Genomic DNA, 24,952 nt, shown 5'->3' on the forward strand with positions numbered 1-24,952 from the left:
ACATTTATTGAATTCCAAGACAACAGAAGCTGGAGGTACACAGAGCAAAAACAGGGCATCTGCCTTGAGGAGCTTAAGAGCCCATCAACTGATAGTGGTAACCTGCTTCCTGTTAGGAGAGTGGGAGTTTCCTTCCACTTGCAGGATTGCAGAAGCCGCAGACCAGGAGGGGCAGAGGAGGACCCAGCTCGGCTCTGGAGGCCGCGGGCTACATGAAAACTCCCGCGCCCCCTTAGTGTTTGCGACTTGGAAGGCACCCCTTCTGCCATTCCCCTTTCTTGGTGCCGGGAGAAGATAAACGATACTTTTCTACTACTATAGTAGATACATCTCAAATCAGGACTTAGGACTTCAGCGCTTCAGCCCTCACTCCCTCCTAAGGAGCCACTGCACACTCCAGCGGAGGAACGGCGGCGGAGCTCCAGGGGGCTCCCCAAAGAGCTGAGCACCTTAAAGTCCTCCTTAAGGAGCTCCCTGTCTCCAGCCCCGCCCCTCGTGGAGTCCCGCCCCCGACGCGAACTCGTCCTGTGGCACCGATTGGTTGGCTCCTGTGCGTGAAGACATTGCGTCGTGGGGCGGGGCGGAGGAGCGTTGTCCGTAGGTCCTCAGCCCTGTGTCCTCGGCCACCGCCCCCGCTGCTGACCTGTATCCGCCCCTCGCCTGCCTTTAGAGGGTACAGGCGACAGCAGTTTCTCTAGGTGGTCGAACAGCCGCCAAACGTCTCCGTCGAGCTACTTTTTCTAGTTGGCGGCTCCTCTGGGCTGCGTCCAGGTCGGGGGGGGTGGGGAAAAATGGCGCCGGCGCCCCAAGGCGTCCGGGAGGAGCCGCTGCTGGAGTGTGGGTCCGGACTGCTTTCCCGGCTGCTCTTCCTCGCCCAGGCAGTCCTCCTCCTGCTGCCGGCCGCCCGGGCAGGCCTCTGCCCCGCGCCCTGCTCCTGCCGCATCCCTCTGTTGGATTGCAGTCGCAGGAAACTGCCAGCGCCCAGCTGGAGGGCGCTGTCGAGCTCACTGCCCCCCGACGCCGTCAGCCTGTGAGTAGAGTTGCCGGGCGGGGGACCAAAGGAAAGGGGGGTGCTTCCCTTCCTCGAGGGACAGGAGGGAGACGGGCCTGGTCGGAGGGCGCGGCCAGGAGCCTAAGTTCTGAAGGAGAATGCCATTGCGATGTTGTGAGCTTTTTTTTGTTGGGGAGTGGTGGTGGTTGGAGCCTGAAAACCTGGTGTTCAGGTTCTGGAGACTTGTACGAAGACCAGGGTTAAAATTCTTGGGAGCAGGGAGTCTCTGATTTCTGGGCTGGGAGGAGTTGGGGCGGCGATACTGTTAAGGGCTCACTGGTCCTGGGCTCCGGCATTGGCTCTTGAATGGTTGGGGCTCCTCGCTCGTTTTGGGCTGCATCATCCTGTGCATCAGCTTGAATGGTCCCCAAGCACGTGATTTTATAACCACGATCATAAAGACTTATGAACTGTTTTTTGGCTGTAGTTCAGGTTTTGGCTAATTTTGTGCTGTATTTTCGACAACTGGGTTAAAACTTCCTGTGTTAACTACATCCAGTACCACCTTGAACAAATATCTTTATAAATAGCATTTTTGATCTAATTTAGGATTCACCTTGTAAAGAAGGGAAGGCGTATCTGTTACAAAATTAAGTGTTTTGTTTTCAATGCATTTCCTTGTGGCAAAGACCTTAAAAATCAGTCCTCTTTGTTTATGTATGAGAAGCAAGTACAATGGTTGGATGGATGAATTCTTCCGGAGACTCCACTGCAGAGTGATCACCTTGACAGGCCTGTGTTAGTGGCACCTGGAGAGCTCATTAGTCTGAGTCAGCCTGGTGGCATTAGGAGCAACAGTAGGTATTAAATGCTGCAATTATGGGGCTTGTTAACCACTAACATACGGTTATTTCTCTGCCGCTAACTGAGCAAAGTATTTTTTTTTTTTTTTTGCGGTACTCGGGCCTCTCACTGTTGTGGCCTCTCCCATTACGGAGCACAGGCTCCGGACGCGCAGGCTCAGCGGCCATGGCTCACGGGCCTAGCCGCTCCGCGGCATGTGGGATCTTCCCAGACAGGGGTACGAACCCGTGTCCCCTGCATTGGCAGGCGGACTCTCAACCACTGCGCCACCAGGGAAGCCGTGAGCAATGTATTTATTGACAGACTTCTAACAGAGTCGTCTCTAAAACAAGACCTGTCACAAAAAAAAAAAAAAAGCTCGAGGTGTGATTAAAATATGAGGGGATGTTTGGATTTCCATTGGAAATGGAATACAAATAGAAGGTCTGTCTCTGCAGAGGTTAAAGTGTGTATACATTTGCAAATAGCTTATGTTAGATAGGAAAGGAAGCTACCTCATAAATTCCTTGAGAAAATTAAGGTAACTTAAATAACCAAATGTAGTCGCATAGATTTGCAGTGTAATAAGGTGTTTCCTGTTGTTTTATGATAGTGACACCTGTAGCTAATTCTGGTTCTGTTGATGCAAATAACATTTAGCAGTTCATATCAGTTGCAGTATAGTCTGAATTAAACCTAGCATAACATCTTAGTAATGCAGTAACTACCTTTTTCTAAGAAATTCTTGGAACAACTACCTGATTATGACAAACTGAACCTGATTATGACAGACTAAATCTGGTGCAGGTTTAAAAACAACACAACTTCATTTAGCTGTAATTGAAATAAATGTGGCCTACTTTTTAAGATCCTCCATTGGTAGATAAACAATAATTAGAAATAGTTTTAAGATACATTTATTTTGTATCTGCATTTATGTAAGATATATTTATTTTGTGTCTAGGTTTGATTTTTTTTAATCAAGACAAATTGCCTAAAGCCAAATGACATTCAAAAATTTTAAATGTCCTATAATGAAATTGACATTTTCAGTTGAAGTGAAATGCCTTGGAGAGCAATTCTCTTGTAGAAATGTAATTGGATGGAAGTCTTACATTAGCAGAAGAACTCTTAGAATATTAAAAGATGAGGTTGTGCTGTTTTAAACTGAGAAATGTAATATTTTTCATCAGTTGCCTTCAGCTATAAAACAGGTACATGTGGTTTTCTTTATGTAATTTTGAATTTTTAAAACATATGCAATGCTTTAAATGTATTAGTGATTCAAACTCAAATGCTCAGACTTGCAGCAATCATCAAAAAGATGGTAGACAAAATTCCTTAACCCTGGGTTTTAAACTATGTATCTGCCCCCAGTTACTGGCACAGAGCCCCTGAAACCCTTGTATCAATAATTTCCAAAGTGATAGGAGAACTAGGAGCACCTTTCCTTTTTCTATTTGGTTTTTGACCCTAATTCCTGGCACAGAGCTCCTACATCTCTTGGAATCTCCTGGGTGATAGGAGTATCTTTTGACCCAACGAGGTGACTCTTGGTGGGCTTCTGGATAGCTTCAGGATTGGGGTGGGTCACCAGAAAGACCAAGCTGTGCTTAGAAGCTTGGAACTTCAGCCCCACCCCCCGGATCCTACAGAAGAGGAGAGGGGCTAGAGATTGAGGTAGTAATTGATCATGCCTATGTGGTGAAGCCTCCATAAAAATTTTCAAAGTATGGAGTTCAGAGAGCTTCTGAGTTGGTGAACACACCTACCAGGATGTATGCTGTGAGGGTGGTGCATCCCAGCTCCATGGAGACAGAAGCTCCTGCACCAGACCCTTCTGGATCTCGCCCTGTGTATCTCTTCCTCTGGCTGTTCATCTGTGTCCTTTATCATGTCTTTTGTTATACAGTTAACCAGTAAACATAAGTAAGTGTTTTCCTGAGTTCTGTGAGGTATTCTAACAGTGCTTGAGTCCAAGGAGGGAGGTCGTGGCAACCTCCAGTTTGTAGCCAAGTTGGACAGAAGTTGTGGGTAACATGGGGAGCTACGACTTGTGATTGGTTTCTGAAGTGGGAGGCCATCTTATGGGACTGAGAGCTTAACCAGTGAGGTCTGCACTAACTCCAGTTAGTGTCAGAATTGAATTGAATTGCAGGACATCTAGCTGGTGTTGGAGAATTGGTTGGTGTGGGGAAAAAGTACACATCTAGTGTCAGAAGTACTGTGTGTGTGAGTAAAGGAAGAAACCAGTGACAAAAATTTTTTGCTTGAGCAAACTTTAGTCAGTTTTAGCAGTATCCCTGCTAAGTTAGTTTAGTAGGAGTCCCCCACCCTCAATGTCTGATCAGATTCCTCCTCCTACACCATCGCCCAGGTGATATCTGAGTACCCTGGCCTGTCTTCAGCAAGAATCCTTTTGGGTCTGTTTAGTTAAAAACCCCCTTACCAGATGTTTTCTCTTAGTAATTTTCCATTCACCGACACCACTCTGCTCCTTAGCTATAAGTTTTCTCTTATTCATGGAGTATTCAGAGTTAAGCCCAATCTCTTTCCCCCACTTTAAAGTTTCATTGTAGTGGTTCCTTTATGTATCGAGAAAGCCCCATCCCCCAAAGTCTTCCTTACCATGCTTTAACAAGTATCATTGAGTATTTTTTTTCCTTCTAACAGTTATGGTGCCACAGCTCGGGATAGGATCAGATTCATCATTGGACCCCCGGACCTCTCACCCAGGACCCTAAGTGCGTACCTTTGAAGCCTTTATCTTCACTCCTGACTGATTGATCGGGGATCCATTGTTGAGTCCGACTCCTGAATCATTGCTCCGGACTAACGTCCGTGGAAGCTGGTAAGGACAGATTTTGATTGTTAAGAGTCTGAGTACAGTTGACCTTGAACAACATAGGTTTGAACTGTGTAGGTCCACTTATATGCAGATTTTTTTCAATAGTAAATACTCCAGTACTACACAGTCCATGGTTGGTTGAATCCATGGATGCAGAACCTTGGATACAAAGGAACTGCACGTATGGAAGGCAATTACAAGTTATATGTGGATTTTTAACTTTGCAGAGGGTCGGTGCTCCTAACCTTAGTGTTGTTCAAAGGTCAACTGTATACTCCAGAAGTTGGGATAGAGTCCCAGATAAACACAGGCTGGGTTAGAGTCCCAGGTTTCTCTGTTTGTAAGAAAGCGCAGTTAGAGTCCTAGGTTTTCTTGTCTGAAAGATACTTACTGGGTTGGAAATCTCTCCTTCCTGGCTCTTTTTTTCCTGAGTGGGGATTATTTATTCCGTGACTCTTTGGGCTGGAAGTCTCTTTATGGCTCTTTTTTATTATTCCCTGACTCCTTATGCTGGAAGTCTTTCTTCTTGGCTCTCTGTGAGGCCTCTTTGTCCCTCTCTTGGGTCCTGCTTTTCCCATGAGAACTTATTAGATGGCTCAAACCCCCTTCTTGAACCCCTGCTGAGTATATTCTCTGTCTCCCTCCATTCTTGTTGGCATGCTTTTGTTGAGGATAATGTGGAACTTCACTGGCTTCTTTCGGAAACTTGTGATCTCTCTACACTGGCTCCGCTAAGACGTCTCCCTTCTCATTGCTTCTGCTCCTCCTTTGCCCTCTCACCACCTTCAGTATTTCCTCCAATTCCCTTGAATACTATGATATGTCCTTCTCAAAGCCCCTTCATCCTCTATCCCCTGCCAGACCTTTTTACACCTCAGTCTTTTTTTTTTTTTTGCGGTACGCGGGCCTCTCACTGCTGTGGCCTCTGCTGTTGCGGAGCACAGGCTCCGGACGCGCAGGCTCAGCGGCCATGGCTCACAGGCCCAGCCGCTCCACGGCATGTGGGATCTTCCCGGACCAGGGCACGAACTCGTGTCCCCTGCATCAGCAGGCGGACTCTCAACCACTGTGCCACCAGGGAAGCCCTCCACCTCAGTCTTTATAGTCACTTGATCTTTGGACCCCCTGCCCTCCACTAGAGGCTGTTAAGAAACTTAGGGACCCCCCAAAACAACTACCTGAAGCTGAAAAGGAAAAAGGCTAATTGGAAATAGACTGTATGTTTTCAGCAGTTGGATGGGCTTTGGAGACCTGCCTCTAGATGCCTCTAGGTGTCTCCTTGGTCAACACCTAAAATTTGGTTCATAGCCTCCATAAGATTACATATCAGGGCAACGGAAGGTGGTCTGTACAAAATTGGTAAACAGGTAACCCATACTTGTCCCATTTGCCATAAACACAATTCACATAAAAACATAGAGTAGAGAAAAGACAAGAGATTATTATTTTATATAAACCAGTGAGTTTGTATTACTATGTTTTACTAACTAACTCATGACTAAAATTTTCCAGTGAAAACTTAAGATCTCTATTAGCATCTGTCTGTATGTTTATGTATGTCTGTATATATGTTGTAGAGGTGTGCTGTTTTTCTACTTCTAGATGGTATTACCAAATTAATTTATAAAATCCAATCCTGTTCAAATTAGCTGAGAGATAAATGAGCAGTTACATAAATTAAGTATTCCTGAAACTCTCAGAAACAGAGAAGCTCAGTGTTTTAAGTTTACATTATCTGGGATAATTTTTCGTAAATAAAGCTAATTTGAAAATTGTTGGTAAAATAAGAACAGGCATGTCTTCAGAGTTGTCAGCATTAAATATGGTGCAGACATTAAATCTAAACTAAGAACAAAATGTACAAAAAAAATGAATTGCTTCCTGTATGTCAAGCACAGCAGTAAAATAAAAAAGGGGGAAATACTATGTATGTAACTTTTTAGGTTTTTGCTTTTGTGATGTTTGCCTAACATGCATGTGTTATAAAAAATAGTTAATAGGGAAATAACTTCAGATGATGGCTGGCTTTGTTTGGTGTTGTGTCTGCCTAAAATAAAAATCAAAGTCATTTGTAAGTAAGATAAACTACTGAAACATTCATTATTGAACCTAAATTTAAGTTTATATACTTTTGGTATCTTGTTTTTACATGTTACAAAGAAACAAGATATTTGGATCTATTAGTAAACATTCTTTTGCTACACAAAAATTGTACTAAGAGGAATCGTATGCCTCTAGAAATTGCAAAATCGTATATTCAGAAATATACTAGTTTACTACAGAAAACTGATACATGACAGACCACAATTGCCTACTTCCTAGTTTTCTCTGTTAAAAAAAAGTTTATTAATAGTTAAAAATCATAATCAATATATGTAAATGAAACTACTAGAAACTGTAAGAATGAAGAGAAATAACTTTGTATGCAAGGTATGAAGGATGTGTTTAGTTAAGGGAAAAAAAGATTTTTATTCTAAGGTAGAATGAGTTCCAGAATGAGAAAGAGGAAAAATACAGTACAAAAACTGAATAGATATTAGAAAAATGGTTGTAGAAGATTTGCAGAACAGGAGTTTTGTGTTTGGTTAAGTTGCTGAGATTGAATGGATTTATTTGTAAGTTACAAAAAAAAAGTGAACTTTAATATCAGAAGTGTACTGGAATTCCCTGCTGGTCCAGTGGTTAGGACTCGGTGCTTTCACTGCCTCGGCCTGGGTTCAATCCCTGGTGGGTTCAATCCCTGGTTGGGGAGCTAAGATCCTGCAAGCTGCGCAGTGCGGCCAAAAAACAAACACAAAAGTGTATTGATGCAAAACTAGAATCCCAAAGTTTTATTGGATTGTTGGTCTGTTCTTGTTAAAAAACTGTAAAAAGGTTTACCTTTTAAGTAGTCTGCCTAGGAAACAAAGATTTTGTGTCTTATCAAAATAATTTCCTGTGTTTCATGTTGTCTTTATCAGGTCTTTGATTACTCTAAAACATTGAGTTTTCTCAATATTAGAAGAGCTAAGTTTTTTTTTTTTTAAACAACTATGTGACTTTCTGTATTTGCCTTTGAAATCTTTTGTCACTTTGTTTAAATGGATAACTAAGTATTGTTTCACAGTGACCTGTGATCTTATTTAGTCAAGTGTTTAAACTTTTCAGTATTTTTGACAACTTCTCAAAATCAAATTCTAAATGGAGTCTTTTTGACTCCATTTAGAATGGAGTCTCGAACTACCTTCGAGACTTTCCAGAGGCCCCTGGAAAATCTCAAAGGATATGTCTCTCACGTTGTAAAAGGATATGTTAAACTAATTAGGTTTATTTGGTATTTTAAATTACATGAGAAGCATAGTCAAATAAATGAGGACAAATATTCTTAGGTTATACACGTACGGATATATGTTACTAATAATAGGTATTCCAGAAAAGTGTGAAGTTCATAGAGATTTGAAATAGCCTTGTTGTCTGGTTATTATGATAACATATTGTATGCCACAGAAATAACTAATTTTTCTTATCAAATGAACTCTCATCAGAACTTTAACCATGGCCATTTTAAGTCTTTTTTCATTCACGGACAAGTTGTTTTACTCTCATTCTTCTCTGAAAGCATAAACAGTCAGCCACAGGCAAGAATGCTCCATGATGCCATCAGTAAGGCCATGCCACGAGATTGAGAGAATTTCCAGAAGTAATGAAGAAGCTGATGGATTTATGAAACTGTTAACCCAAGATCAAGTAGAACAAGAATTAATTACATTGGACTGAATAAACTGATGAGGATGGTTATAATTTTTTTTATCACTCTTTGTTTGAAACATTACTGGTTCTTTAATGTTTTGCTCTTCAGATTTAAATAACCTTTTTCGGACTTCCCTGGTGGCGCAGTGGTTAAGAATCCGCCTGCCAATGCAGGGGACGTGGGTTTGAGCCTTGGTCCGGGAAGATCCCATATGCCGCGGAGCAGCTAAGCCCGTGCGCCACAACTACTGAAGCCCGTGCGCCTACAGCCGCAACAAGAGAAACCACCACAATGAGAAGCCCATGCACCACAACGAAGAGTAGCCCCTGCTAGCTGCAACTGGAGAAAGCCCCCATGCATCAGTGGAGAGCCAGCGCAGCCAAAACTAAATAAATAAATAAAAAACAAACAAATAAATAACCTTTTTCTTTTCTCTTATGTTATCTATAGCTTACAACAGTAATCTGGTAGATAATACCTTTGTGAACAAAGATGAGACAATTACTTTTTCTCCCTACCTGATTCCTCCAGAATTCAGAAACTTTTAGCCAGTATTCTTATTTTCATGACAATGTGGTAGTTTAAGTTCAATAAGAATGTGCTCTTGTAAGAGGATACAATTGGAAATATAGGTTATATTATCATGGCTTTGACTGAAATGTTATATTTAAGAGTGAACTGTGCATAGAATCTGGTTTAAGGGACTAAGGTTGCCTTCATGGAACCGGTGCTCTTGGAAAAACTGGCCTGCTGTCTGGCTTACAGCATTCTCAGCCTCATAGGTGAGTAAGGAAAGTCACTTCCTGGCAGGTCCAGGAACCTTACGATATCCTGGGGACATCAAGAAGAGAGAGAGTCACCTGAATCTTTAGGAATGGGAGATGAAGTCTGTTGGCTAGTTCCTGAGCTGGCTTCCTAGCCTCGAGAGGCTTTTAAAAACTTAATCTGAGATTCCTTATGAAAAGTTTGAGCAAAACGAACTCAAAAAGAGCCTGCCTATATGGTCAATCACTATTCTTGCTGCACTTACATGAGTAATCAGGACAAATCTAATGAGACCAGAATTATGTAAACAAGAAATAAAAGGTTAACTATAGAGGGAAGTTTTTTTTCTTTCAGTGTAAAACTGTAGTGCACCCTTGTGGCTTCTATCTTGCACACTGGCCAGTCCTTACCACATTCTCAATTCTGGTTTCCTCCAGTATCTGACTCTAACTCTCCAAACTAATGTTTCCAGTTTTTTTTTCCCCCACTCTCCTGACGTGGCATCACTGAGAACTAAAATTGCCCTTTTCCTGAAATCCTGCAAGCTGAAGCTGGATGACTTGATATAAACTTAAAAAAAAAAAAGAGCACAACACATTGTATATGGGCAACCTTTGTGCCGCCTGCTGTGTGGATCACTAACAGAATTCATCAGAACATTTAATGCCATCCATCACCAGAGACATTCAAACTGCAAACCAGGAAACTTCTTCAGGTGGCCACTGCCATCCTCATTCTACCTTTTAAAGATGCTTCAATTTCAAATCTAAGAATCCCAACTGGCTACCCTCTGGACGGAGAAACTGGATCTCTAACTATTAATTTTGGCTTTTATTTTCATAGAAACTCCCCTCATTAAATACCTAACTGCTGGTACCATTGAGCAAATATAATACCAAGTCCCTACAGAAGGTTCACCTGGTCCTTAATGAACAAAAGGCTACTGAATGAGAAAATAGACATATTGTTCAGAGGAAAGAAGAATGTCTCTTCTTTCCTTGAACAAGAAAGGGGCCTGACAAAGATTCTTTGACTAAATTTTGACTCCTGAACCACCTTCATCCAGGCTCATCTGTATACTTACTTGTAAAATGCAGTTTTAGCAAGAATCCCTTGATACCTGATCACCCTTGATATCTGATCTGGTTTCTCATGTTCCACCATCCTCCAGGTGATGTCTGATCACCATGGCTTGTCTTCAGCAGGAATCCACTTAGGTCTATTTAGCCAGAACCCCCCTTACCCTTGTTTCCAGTTTTCCATCCACTGATTTTGTCCACCCTGCTCCATGGCTATAAATTCACACTTGCCCCTGCGGTATTTGGAGTTGAGCCCAATTTCTTTCCCCCCACTGCAAAATTTCATCATAATGGTCCCTATACCCTTACAGATAACTTGCACCACCTTGAATAAAGTCTTTCTTACCAGGTTTTAACACGTGTCATTGAATTTTTTTTTTTCTTCTTTTAACACAGAATTTTTCCTAGATGTTTGGTATCACAGGAGTGAGATTTGCTAGAGTGGATCTGGCTAATGGAAATGTGGTTTGGGAAGAGAGGGGATAAAAAGGCAGGGGATCCAGAACCTTTGATTCCTGGGTGACCACATGGTCACCCATGGTATGGAGCGGCAGCTGTGCTGCTCTCAAGTTACTAAACGTAAAAGTTACCAATGGAATTTAGAGATGGATCCAATTCCTAGCCTCTTGGTTCACTGGATGCATAAGGAAAGGGAAACTAGTAAGAAAAAGATGAACTGTTTAATCCCTTCGTTATTGTGGTAACCAAATTATAATAGCTAAAATTGAAATAATGTAATAAGAAGTAATATGTAAAAGTGAAATTAAAAGAGAGTGCTGGGTCAGACCTTGATGCTGGACCAAGCTCAGATTTCACTAAGTCTGAGCTTTGGTAACTAGCCTCAAAGCTGCCCACCAAGGGAAAAATTAAGCAAGGACAACAGAAAGTACCTCTAAGACCTCTGGCCACCAAGAATGTAGTCAGTGTGCGGGGAGGGCAAAACCAAGAAACTACTGAAATCAGGGAGTACAGTGTGAAGGAGTTGTTTCATTTTGTGGATCAGTAACATCAGCTTCCTGAAGAACCTTTATTAAAATGGACTGTGAGGGACTTCCCTGACAGTCCAGTGCTTAAGACCTCGCCTTCCAATGCAGGGGATGCGGGTTCAGTCCTGGTCAGGGAGCTAAGATCCCACATGCCTCACAGCCACAAAAAAAAAAACCCCAAAACATAAACCAGAAGCGATATCGTAACAAATTCAATAAAGACTTTAAAAAAAATAAAAAAATAAAAATGGATTGTGAGAGTCATTAATTTAGGAGCAGTATCTGGTTTTAGATGCTGCAGTGGGGAAAAGTGTGTTTGGGTTGATGGAGGATCTGCAGGTCACTATGGAACAATCACTGATGGCCGTATGTGATCCAGACACAAAGTAGTTTATTCCTGAGGGAACAGCCAGCCTAATGGATTGGGCAGAAGCCACTGTAAGGTCTGTTTATCCCTGAGAAAGAGGACTGTCTGCCGCCTCCAATAAATGCCAAGTGGAAGCAGATGATATGTTTTGTGTATAAGCCATGTGGGATTATCTTTATGATAATTGGGATATTCACTTGCTGAATGTGCCTGTTACCCAGTCCATGGTAAATGCTGTGATTAAGGGGAAACTCTTACGTGGGCACCCCATATAACCTTACTGCTGCAAAACCAGGGGACAGTTGGGGAAGCCTTATGTATTGGCTGCCTCAGCTTCCCCTCTGGATCTTATAAAGATGCTAATAAAAACATTAGGTTAGTTAAGAGAATGAGGAAAGGCAAAGGAGTCAGGGAACTGATCTTAGCAAGGTGGACATTTTTAAACAGTTACTAAGAAATAAGGTGAATAAAGCAAATATTGTTAGGAGCAAAACAAAGGAAATAGGGAAGAATCATGGAATTCAACCCAGCAGAATGGAAGGCTTTAGATGGTTTTAAGAAATGGGATGAATAAAACAGACATTAGTGGGGTTAAAACAAAGCTTTTGTTACTGCACTACCCAAGGTTGGGCAGGCTGGAAAGACCTCCTTCTGATTCCCCAACATTAAAGGTCTCCAAAGAAGTCTGCTCTGTTTAGTTTGAAGAAATCTAAAAATCCAAATACTGAGATTGCAGTGAGAAACTTGACCAGCAAACGCTTGGGTCATTGGTTAGGCAGATTAAATGAGATAAAAATTAACAAAAAGGGACACTTTCCTGGCCGTCCAGTGGTTGGGATGCTGTGTTTCCACTGCAGGGGGTGTGGGTTTGATCCCTGGTCGGGGAACTAGGATCCCACATGCCTTGCGGCACAGCCAAAGAATAGAAAAAAAATTGACAAAAGGGCCAGGGTCCCTTGGCTCAGCCCACGAAGGGGGGACCCCAAAACCTTTTGCAGTAGAGTGGATAAAATGGTCAGAAGGTAGAGAAGTTCCCAGGATTTCTTGATAGGAGATCATCTTGCACTGTGGTACCAAAACCCACTGGTGAAACCTGATACAGCTGAGAACAAAAAAATATAAGGGTTGATAGGATTATGAAAGTTGGAATGTTTAAACAGGCTTTAAGTTGTATCTTCTTTTTTTTTTTTTTTTTTTTGTACTATGCGGGCCTCTCACTGTTGTGGCCTCTCCTGTTGCAGAGCACAGGCTCCGGACACGCAGGCCCAGCAGCCATGGCTCACGGGCCCAGCTGCTCCGCAGCATGTAGGATCTTCCCGGACCGGGGCACGAACCCGTATCCCCTGCATCGGCAGGCGAACTCTGAACCACTGCGCCACCAGGGAAGCCCAAGTTGTATCTTCTTTACCTGAGTGTTTTATAGGAATGGGTGTTATGTCTGTATGGGGACTGCTTCCCCTACCTAGTATTCTACAACCAAAATTTGTTCATATAAGCCCTAATGGAGGCTCTAGTTAAGAATGTAAGGTGAAAGTTTGTAGGAGAATGGTATATTTGATCAGACTTTTACCTGATTGTATAATGAAGATGGACATTGTATCTGGTTGGGGAATGTTTTCTCTACCTAGTGTTGTAAAACAGAAGGCATGTAAATCTACACTTCAAGCAATATTACTAATTGGACACGCTAAATGGGAACCAGTAAGGTGGCCCAAGCCCACCTAGCATAGAATAGAAGCTGGAGTGTTGGTATGGGAAAATTCTCTGTGTGATAACCCTGTGTGTACCTGAGTGCCTCCCAGCAACAGCTTCTAGGACTTTGGACTGGAGATTTCCAGTTGAAGGGTAGTTATTGGCTTCCTTTGGACATTAATGGAAACTGCCCGTATGACTAAAAGTCATAAAGTAATTTTGAAAAGAATCTTGATGTCTTGCATAATGTCTGATAAACACTCCAGTGGGGAGGACAGTGCCCAGAGAATTTCATAATAAAATGGCAATGGTTTACACAGGATCATACTGTCTGGGGCATGCGAGGAGGATATACTAAAGAATAGGGAGCCTCTTTTCCCTTAGGACTGACTCTGGAACTGTGTGAGGAGCTGCTGGATTATGTTGTCACTTGGAAGTATCCTATAAACAGCTCATAACTGAGCAAAAAAGAGCTGCTTGGTTTGTGAATGACAGTTGTAAGGTGAAGGGACAGCATCCTATTTTGAAGGCCACCACCGATAGAAGAAGGTAAAGACATTAGCTCACTGGGTTGAATTGCATGCTGTTTTCCTAGAGTAATGCAAGAATTGAACAGTGGTAAAAACCCCTGTGTTTGAGTTTTTACTGACTCATGGACAACGGCCTATGGCCAGACCATATGGTCAGGCAGAAGAGCAGTGGAAACATGGCCTGTTAAAGAGATGCCCTTATGGGGCATAGCCCTATGGGAATTACCGTGGGAATTTGAAGGGTGCATTAAAGTAGGGCTTTGTCGATGTCCACCAGGAGAAGCCCCTTCTAAGTTCAGAAGGTGATTAGAATCACCAGGCAGATACCCCTGTGTGCTCACTTGAGATGGCCATGTGGGTCCATGAAATGAGTGGATATGGGGGCATTGCAGCAATGCAGAAATGGGCTAAATCCAGACGTATTTCTCTTGTATCGTCTGAGGCACAAAATGACGGTAAGTATTAACAGAATAATGTTCTGTCTGCAAGCAAAAGAGACAGAGATGGCAGATGGCTAAGTGTCAGATTCCTCTGGGGGAAAGGCCTTGAATATAGCTAGTAAGTAAGACTGATGTTGGTAGACCTGGGGGGCTACAAATGAGTCCTGATAGGAATAGACACTGACTCTGGACCAGGCTTTACTTACTTGGTGGGAGATGGAAATGTACAAGAGTGCTTTGAAACAACCGGAACAGATGATAATTGTACCAGTTTGGATGGCTGACCATCATCTCTTCAGACCAAGGAATATACTTTATAGCCCATCATGTCCAAGAGTGGGCAGAGAGAGAGCCTCCTTAGGGTACTAGTTTGATGGAGAACTAGAATGGGCAATTAAAACATTGGTTATCTAAAATGGGAGAGAAAAAGACATGAAGGGCTGGCTTATATACCATGAAAGTGTACTCATACTCAACATGGGGTGGGGCTAAAGGAGTGGCCCTACTGTATAGAGTCCTCTTTCTGGTGGGTCTGGGGAAGAGGGTGTGGAATGACTATGCAATTCTTACTCAGGGAGAAATATTCTGGTGTAACAAGTATACTTTTTTCTTTCTTTCCCCTATTAACTTTCTTCCCCCTGCTTGATGCAGTGGTCATAGGACCAGGCCTGCAAATATAAGTGCTGGAAACATAGATGATTCCTAAGCAAGAAGCTAACTGTAATTTTAAATTTGGGTTCAAGATTCCTAAGTACCTGATGGGGTGGGTTGTGCCTTCACCCCATCTTGCAAAATTGAGGTAAACAGTGAATGCCACTATATTGCCTGGTGGTAAAAAGAGCCCAGGTAGTTCTGTAACTGTGTTACCTTACGCTAAATGAACTGTGGACTGAAGGGGGGGAGCTTGCTAAACTAGTGTTGCTCTTTGCTATCTAGACCAGCACAGTGGCTGAACCTGATGTTCCTTCCGAAGTTGAAAGAGTTTGGGTATACAGGGAGAGAAGGAGCAATAGTAGCTGAAGATAAAGAAACAAGTAAATGGGTTGTGTAGTGAGGGAAATCCAATAATAACACCTCAAAAGGGCTCAGAGTAGTCGATTATATCTCTTAATGCAGTTACACCAGATGACTGAAGGAGTGAAACCGTATGTTTGCCTAGACCACACCTGCATTTGGAACCTGACAAGATTAACTGGAAGCCTGCAAACCCGAGTGGCCTTACCTGAAAATTATTTTTCATACCGTATGATGATGGACTGGTCCAGTTATTAATGACTGAATGGGATTCTACAACATGCCAGTATCTTTTGAGTATATATATATTGGTCTCTGCCCCTGGCTCCTGGCACGCAGCTCCTGAAACCCTTGTAACTTCCAAAGTGATAAGTATTTGGAGTGCCTTTTGTTCTAATATTTGGTCTTTGACCCTGATTCCTGATACACAGCTCCTACATCTCTTGGAATTTTCTGGGTGATAGGGGTGTCTTTTGACCTGATGGGGTGACTCTTGGTGGGCTCCTGGATAGCTTCAGGATTGGGGTGGGTCACCAGAAAGACCAAGCGGTGATTGGAAACTGGGAACTTTCAGCCCCACGCCCCCCATCTTACAGAAGAGGAGAGGGGCTAGAGATTGAGGTAGTAATTGATCATGCCCATGTGGTGAGGCCTCCATAAAAATTTTCAAAGTATGGAGTTCAGAGAGCTTCTGAGTTGGTGAACACACCTACCAGGATGTATGCTGTGAGGGTGGTGCATCCCAACTCCATGGAGACAGAAGCTCCTGCACCAGACCCTTCTGGGTCTCGCCCTGTGTATCTCTTCCTCTGGCTGTTCATCTGTGTCCTTTATCATATCGTTTGTCCAGTAAACATAAGTAAATGTTTTCCTGAGTTCTGTGAGCTGTTCTAGCAGGTGCTTGATTCCAAGGAGGGGGAACCTCCAATTTGTAGCCAACTCGGACAGAATTTGTGGGTAACATAGGGATCTACTGTTTGTGATTGGTGTAGGGGGCAGTCTTGTGGGACTGAGCCCTTAATTTGTGGGGTCTGCAGTAACTCCAGTTAGTGTCAGAGTTGAATTGCAGGATATCCAGCTGGTGTTGGAGAATTGGTTGGTGTGGCGGAAAAAACCCCAAAATATCTGGTGTCAGGAGCACTGTGTGTGTGAGGAAAGATAGAAGTGAATTTTTTCCTAGGCAGAACCTTACTTAGATACTGTCTTTTTTAAAAAGAGTTTATCGTTGGTTTACAATATTGTGTTAGTTTCAGGTGTACAGCAAAGTGATTCATTTATATATATACATATATCCATTCTTTTTCAGATTCTTTTCCCATGTAGGTTATTACAGAATATTGAGTACGAGTTCCCTATGCTATACAGTAGGTCCTTGGTGATCATCTATTTTATGTATAGTAGTGTGTATTTGTTAATCCCAAACTCCTAATTTATCCCTCCCCTCCATGTTTCCCCTTTGGTAACCATACATTTGTTTTCGAAGTGTGTGAGTCTTTCTGTTTTGTAAATAAGTTCATTTGTAGCTTTTTTTTTTTTTTTAGATTCCACATATAAGTGATATCATATGATATTTGCCTTTCTCTCTCTGACTTGCTTCACTTTGTATGGTAATCTCTAGGTCCATCCATGTTGCTGCAAATGTCATTATTTCATTCTTTTTTATGGCTGAGTAATATTCTATTGTATATATTTACTACATCTTCTTTATCCATTCCTCTGTCAGTGGACATCTAGGTTGCTTCCGTGTCTTGGCTATTGTAAATAGTGCTGCAGTGAACATTGGGGTGCATGTATCTTTTCCAACTATGATTTTCTCTGGATATATGCCCAGTAGTGGGATTGCTGGGTCATACGGTAGTTCTAGTTTTAGTTTTATAAGGAACCTCCGTACTGTTCTCCATAGTGGTTGTGTCAGTTCATGGATACTGTCTTTTTTTTTTTTGGGCCACACCACTCGGCTTGTGGGGTCTTAGTTCCCCGACCAGGGATGGAAGCTGGGCCTCACAGTTGAGAGCACCGAATCTTAACCACTGGACTGTCAGGGAATTCCCTAGATACTGTCTTTATGCTGCTTCTTTTTTTAAAAAATAAATTTATTTATTATTTATTTTTGGCTGTGTTGGGTCTTAGCTGATGCGCGTGAGCTTTTCTCTAGCTGCGGTGAGCAGGGGCTACTCTTCGTAGCGGTGCCTGGGCTTCTCATTGCGGTGGCTTCTCTTGTTGCGGAGCATGGGCTGTAGGCATGCGGGCTTCAGTAGTTGTGGCACGTGGGCTCAGTAGTTGTGGCTCACAGGCTCTAGAGTGCAGGTTCAGTAGTTGTGGTGTGTGGGCTTAGGTGCTCTGTGGCATGTGGGACCTTCCCGGACCAGGGCTCAAACTCGTGTCCCCTGCATTGGCAGGCAGATTCTCAACCACTGTGCCACCAGGGAAGCCCTGTCTTTATGCTTCTATATGTCAGAAACTCTTTCAAATTTTATTTGGTAGTTTAAAACTTGACTGGATTCTCCGTGGCAGAGCTCTGTGTCACATTGTTCTGATTTTACACACACACACACACACACACACACACACACACACACACACTCTCTCACACACACACACACACACACAGAAGATTGAAAGACCAGGTATGTTAGTCAACTTCTTGTTTTTTCAAGTAAGAACATTAGAACCCCTCTCCTCCAACAATTATTTGCTGTTATGGTCATTTCATGATAGCACCAAAAAATTAGGAAGTACATGATTTTTTTTTTTTAATTTTTATTTATCTATTTAGTTTTTCGGCCACGCAGCATGCAGGATCTTAGTTCCCCGACCGGAGATCGAACCCGTGCCCCCTGCAGTGGAACTGTGGAGTCTTAACCACTGGACCGCCAGGGAAGTCCCAGGAATACATGATTTTAGAGTTAAGGAAAATTCTGTAGATTAACTATATTTAGCTTTATGGAAAACTTGACCTTATTATTTTCGTTTTACTGTTGACTGCTGAAAACTTCATCATGGATTTGGGAACCACTGCTCTACTAGATTAATTGGAAGGAGATGGCAGATGACACTTAGCCACCTGCCATCTCTGTCTCTTTTGCTTGCAACAGAACATTATTCTCTCAATACTTACTGTCATTTTGTGCCTCAGAGGGTACAAGAGAAATACGTCTGGATGTCATGTGCATTTAGTTGTTACTTCTAGTTTCTTAGTCTCCTCTGTTCTCATAATAGTTACTGTTTAAGATTTGTCCACATTGTTCTTTGGAGTAGTTGTGAACAGATTAGTTCTTCAGCATAGGAAGAGGGCAGTTTATGTTGAATAACTCCAGGAAGTCTTTCAGATTTGCACATAACTTGAGCTTTAACCTCTTTAGCTGTTGCTTTGTGTGAGTGACATTGGTAAAATGTTTTCACAGTTAGTTACAGGTGGAGTTAGCCTCGATTCCTTCAAAGGTCCTGAGCTCACTACCAGTGACTTGCGTGATGTCAAGCAAAAACCGCAGAGCTTTGCCTATACTTCATATTTCTTTCCTAAAAGGGCAAATAATTTGTAGTATCCTTCCGTTCTACATTTTCAGTGATACTGGTAAGGACTGAGATACTCTTTGGAAAATATTCTTAGATTTTAGAAAGGTAATATGGTAGGGGAGTTGATTTGAGGATGTTTGTTTTTCTGAAAATGAACTCTTCAGCCTTCTATTGCATGTAGAGGATACAGGTTGTGAAGAAAACTGAGAGGCAGAAACATAACTTTGACATAACTTGATGCTTTTCAATTGGATAATCCAGCTGGGATGTGAAGAGAAGAATTCACTTTAATTGCTTCAAACCACAAGGTGGTGAACTGAAAATGAGTCCTTTTAAAAAAGGTACAGATTAGATTTCCCCTGTATTAAGGTCCCTCATATTTACCCCATTTGTTACTATCTACCCTTGTTTTATACCTCCTTCTTCCATTTTGTGTTCCATGATATTTTCACTGCATTTTATGGGGAAGTGAGATTGACTGCGGGGCGGAGCACAGTGAGATTGGCTGTGGGTTTAGAAACGTGGTTTACTCTGTCATCAAACCAAAGTAGGACTTCCCTTTCTTGGCTTCTAGGCCTCTTTAGGTAGGAATCAAGAGGAAACGCTTCTTGCTCTGCCTAATATCATCCTATCCCAGTTCTACACTCCAGAGTAAAGAAGAGCTTATTCCTGGGAAGATTCCCCATGCCTTCCTTGCCCTGACCCTCACATCCTCACCACCAACCAGTATCTGCTGTGAGACCATCAGCCCCAGGCTCATTATGCCCTTTATTCTTGTTCACACCAGTCTCCACAAGAAACTCAGGACTTACAGGTTAACTCTCTTCTCCATAGAAAGCCCCAGCCCTCTTCTTGGCTTTATTTTTGTCTTTAGTAGGCATCATCTTCTGACATGCTACATATTTTACTTTGTCTTTTCAATAGAATGTAAATGTCACGGGGGCATGGATTTTTATCTGTTCATTCATTGCTATAGATGAACAGCGACCAGCAGTAGGTACTCAAAACAGTGACCAGCAGTAGGTATTTGTTGAATGAATGCAGCAAATAATTGAATTAAAGAAAACCTTTTGAGGGAGATTAGGAGAAGCTCTCAAAGAAATTAAAGCAGTCCTTTCTCAATTGCTTCTCTAGTTTTTTTTGTTTTTTTAAAATTTTATTGGAGTATAGTTGATTTACAATGTTGTGTTAATTTTAGGTGTACAGCAAAGTGATTCAGTTATACATATTCATTCTTTTTCAGTTTCTTTACCCATATGGGTTATTACAGAATACTGAGTAGAGTTCTCTGTACTGTGCAGTAGGTCTTGGCTGGTTATCTGTTTTATATATGGTAGTGTGTGTGTGTTAATCCCAAGCTCCTAATTTATCCCCCCTGGCCCCTGCAATGTTTCCCCTTTACTTCTCTAGTTTTTTTTTTTTAATTTTATTTTTGGCTGCATTGGGTCTTCATTGCTGCGTGCGGGCTTTCTCTAGTTGTGGCAAGCAGGGGCTACTCTTTGTTACGGTGCGTGGGCTTCTTATTGCGGTGGCTTCTCTTGTTGCAGAGCACAGGCGCATGGGCTTCAGTAGTTGTGGCTCGCAGGCTTAGTTGCTCTGCAGCATGTGGGAACTTCCTGGACCAGGGAGCAAACCCGTGTCCGTTGCATTGACAGGCGGATTCTTAACCAGTGTACCAACAGGGAAGTCCCTCTAGTTTTTAAAATATCTTATTAGATGATTTCTTTTCAGCGTACCTCATTCCCCATAGTAAACATTTTGAGTGAATCAGTATATTATCTTAGCTAATTATTTGTATTTTAAGATCATCTTTTTAAAAAAAATAGAGAAAAATTTCTGAATATAGGCATACTAAGTTACTACTAATTCTAACTCCCATCTCACTCTAGGATGTTTTGTTTAATTGTACCAAAATTTAGAAAAACTTCTGTGTGAACAATCTTTCATTTATTCTGATTGTCTTTGTTTTTGTAGGACTTTGCAGCGTCTATTAGATATTTACTAAATATTAGTGAATAATCAGTTGCACAAAGTGTCATTATAGCTTGCAGCCATAGTTTGAGGGGTTTTTAATAGTCTACAACTTCATTCCAACCTGTACACCAGCCACCTATTTCTAAAGTTGGGATCCTTCAAAGGCATTTGGATGTCTTTCATGTACCCTATCTTTCTAGGCGCTAGCAGAAGCACCAGTTTTATTCTTTAAAAGAAACAGACCCACTGGTAAATCCCTAAAGCACATTTAGGGGAACGGGGAATACACTGCTATGGTGTTTCCAAAATTCAATATCTGTTGTCCTTGGCTTGCATACTACTGTTATATCGAACTGTTTCACTTCCAACAATTATTTCAAAGCATATACAATATGCCTTTCTTGCATTGCATTAAGAATTTTAACATATTTCATCTTCTTTATCCTGGTCTGCCTGGGAAAGTGATAAACAGAAGATGTGAGCCCATGAAATTTATTGTAATCTTCAAGGCATTTTTGTTAGTTCAGAAAATAGCTGAAGAAGAAAGCCTATAATGAGAGGCTTAAGAAATCTTATCTAATACATATTTGGTAAAGATCACTTAGATCTCATTGTTAACACAAGTCTACACTGAATTATCTTGATGTTTTACATTGAGCCCAGCATAATTTACCAACTTAAACTCCTTTTGACACTGAGAGTGCCTGTCTTATCATACTTTCCCTAGCATTGATTATCATCATCTAAATTATTCTTTGCTAATTTGCTAGGGGAAAAATCATATTGTTTTAATTGCTTTTCTTTGTACAATTTGTTTGATTCTCTTAATGTTAACTTTGTCTTCACTGGTTCCCTTGCCCTGAATGGCACTCAATTTTAGATGTTAGAACCACTTGGAAAGAGGAGAGTAGTGTGCTCAGTATATCCCTAAGGAGTTTTACAACGTTGACCTTCGCCCTTTTTGACAAGATCTTTCTGGGCAAGGGAACAATAATTAAGAGATGAAGAGAGCCAAACAAGGCTACTACTGGAAAGTGGTAAAGAAACCTAGGGTCATTTCACCTTGCTATAGACTCCCATACCTAAACCCAAATCCTGACTCTCCTTCCCAGTGAGCTATGTAGCCAAGGAGCTATCTAACAGTGTACTAGTATGTCTTGCTGCGTTTACCTAAGACTTCATTTTTAAAATCTTATTTTAGGGAATACACATAAATTATAAAAGAGCATATATTCTCATTAAAAGAAATCAAGCAATACAGAAGAGAATTAAATAGAAATAAAAGCACCCATTCCTTCTTCTACCCCTTCTATCCCACCCTCCTGTGGTACAAATAGGGATTTACAGGAATTTCATCCTGATAGTAAATATAATTTAGTGGCATTTTGGTGTCAGTGAGACTTTAGTTTAAGGTGATCCTGTAAACTCCAGGAGGGATTATATAAACTCCCCAAATGTCTGTTTTGTTCCATACTACTTAGTGCAGTGCCTGGCATATGGTAGATGTCAAATATTTGAGGACAGTTTCATTGTAAGGCGAGAAAAGGAAAAGAATTGAAAGAATCTTAACAGAGCATGTCTGACCATCAGGTTTTGGGGTATTAGATTTCTGGAGAAGCGCAAGGGTTCTCAGCACGGGCTGCATGTTAGACTATCACTTGGAGAGCCTTAGCAAAATACCAGTGCTTAGGTCTCACACCCCAGTGATTCTGCTTTGATTGGTCTGGATGAGACCCCAGCATCAGTGTGTTAGAATCTTCCCTGGTAATGCTGATGTGCAGCAGTGGTGAAGAACTACTGAACCATAAACAGTTGTTGCTTACTGAATGTTAATTGAGGAGATCTGTGCTTTACTTAATTCTTTAAAAGTCCTTTATGCTTTGGAGGACACTTTTATTTTTATAGAGATTATTGTCCTAATTGTGTTTTGTTATATTAAAAATATTTTGCATTTCCTTATATACAACATATATAGTAAGCACATGGATAATCAAAGAATTACTTAATTACTTGTACATTAAGATAATCATTAGGCTTCCTGATGCTAGAAAATATATTTCCCTCATCTTAGGACCATGACATTTTATATGATATACTTTCTTTTTTAAAGGCCCTTTAATCATAATGGAAAACTAGCATTTAAGCAGTAGAGAAAACAAATCATATTAAGGAGCTTAGCAAAAATGTTTTTAAAAAAATCTGAATGCATTTGTATGATGTTTTCTTTTCTATGCCAAACTAAATGACTCAACTTGTTTATTCTGTGTTACTCCAGTCATCAGAAATGTTAAGATATTCAGCTGATGCAAATAAAAAATAAAAGCAATTTAGGGACTTCCCTGGTGGCCCAGTGGATAAGACTTGGCACTCCCAATGCAGGGGGCCCATGTTCGAACCCTGGTTGGGGAGCTAGATCCCGCATGCTGCAACAAAGATCCTGTGTGCTGCAACTGAGACCCGGTGCAGTCTAAATAAATAAATAAATATTAAAAAAATAAAAGCAATTTAAGTAAGTAGATTCCATCCAAATTATTAATTTCATGTTTGGGACAAAAACCAGAGGAACAGAATATTTAATGTAAGCTTTCTTTACCATGCTGTAAACCTGTTTTTTTTAAAGTGTGTATTCTTTACCTTTCCTTCTCTTGCCCTTCCCCAACTTTTCCCCAAAAAGGAGACTGTAACTGTGTTGTTTGTAATAAACTTAAATGCCGGAATAACTGTCAGAATAACTAGTAGTGATGAGTAGTTTTAAGGTTAAACCATAAACAGTGCAACATTAATGAAGTGTGGTGTAAATAAATTTGTAGCTAAACACTTCTTAACTTTGGCTTTCTCTTATATATATATATATATATATATATATATATATTTTTTTTTTTTTGGCGCTACACGGGCCTCTCACGTTTGTGGCCTCTCCTGTTGCGGAGCGCAGGGTCCGGATGCGCAGGCTCAGGGCCATGGCTCACGGGCCCAGCCGCTCTGCAGCATGTGGGATCTTCCCGGACCGGGGCACGAACCCCTGTCCCCTGCATCAGCAGGCGGACTCTCAACCACTGCGCCACCAGGGAAGCCCTCTCTTATATATTTTTATTTTTTGTATATCCATTTCAAAACCACTATGACATCTTAGTTATATAATCAAAATCTTGGGAGGTTGCAGCAGGAAAAGCATAGCCAACCCTGAGCATAATTATGCTTATTTGAGGAAATATTAGACTTGGAGCCAGGTTAAACTATATGGGTGTTAAGAGATAATAATGAGAAACCCAACTAATGCTTGGCTTTGATTAGACCTTCCTTCTCTGCCAATAACGTAAGTGATGACAGTTTATATTAAATTTAATATCTATTCACTCCCCAAAATATAATAACTTAATAATTATAATAAAATATAGTCTATCCAAATATAAAATAGTCTGATAAGAAGATGTGAACCCAATTCATAGTCAGAAAATGCTCACTAATGATGATGGAAAGTATCTTAGCTTTCTGCATATTTTCATGTATAAGCAACAGCCTTTGTTCTGCTATTGCTGAATTATTTTTTATTCTAAATGGAAAAAACATTAAAAACATGGGATTAATATGCTGTGGTTTTGTACTGCTTGCTAAAAATTCAGCTGTTCATTGGCTTGATATTTGAAGGCCAGACACTGGCTTCGAAAAATGCAATTTACTGTTTCATAGATCAGTCCAAAAACTAAATCTAGTATGTGTGTTCCACTATCTTTCTGAGGTATACTACTGATTAGGAATGCAAAATACATCTAATTATTATTTTTTCCTTTGTCTAGTGTCATAATTAATCTGATTGGGTCAGTTTAGAGCATTATTCTGAAAACATTCTGTAAGAACAATTCTAGTCTCTTAGAAAAGTAACAATTAAAATCTTGTTTCCTAGTCACATTCTGGGCTAAAGATAGATTTTATGTGTGAGTTTATTTTTAAATAATACTTTCCCATGATAAACTATTAAAACAGTACAAAAGCATATAAAATGGAAAAGTAACAAGTTCCTTGTTCCACCTAAGGAAAATTCACTGTTAACTGTTTCTTGGGTGTACTTCCACAGAGTTTTACACATCTTTTCCCTTTTCTTTAGAAACACCTCCCCACCACAAAGCTGTACTATGCACTATGTATAAATATCTGTTATTCTTTTATTTTTTAATTG

The 24,952-nt window shown here is 41.1% G+C and overlaps 1 protein-coding gene across 3 annotated transcripts in view; it reads left to right on the forward strand.

Moving 5' to 3' along the window:
- The first annotated feature begins 580 nt into the window (after nucleotides 1-580).
- The window catches only part of LRIG2 (leucine rich repeats and immunoglobulin like domains 2), a 60,920-nt gene continuing 36,548 nt past the window's right edge, over nucleotides 581-24,952 (forward strand). Inside the window, exons 1-2 of one of the 3 annotated variants that reach the window (XM_079899685.1) lie at nucleotides 904-1,030; nucleotides 4,508-4,685. Coding sequence is in view for 1 of the 3 variants with exons in the window: in XM_079899684.1 (XP_079755810.1) it covers nucleotides 792-1,030 (239 nt within the window). In the remaining 2 variants the exon portion in view is untranslated. The other 2 variants (XM_079899686.1, XM_079899684.1) reach the window with 2 other exon arrangements.

The sequence above is a fragment of the Stenella coeruleoalba genome, assembly GCF_951394435.1.
Source record: "Stenella coeruleoalba genome assembly, chromosome: 1".
NCBI classification, from domain to species: Eukaryota; Metazoa; Chordata; class Mammalia; order Artiodactyla; family Delphinidae; genus Stenella; species Stenella coeruleoalba.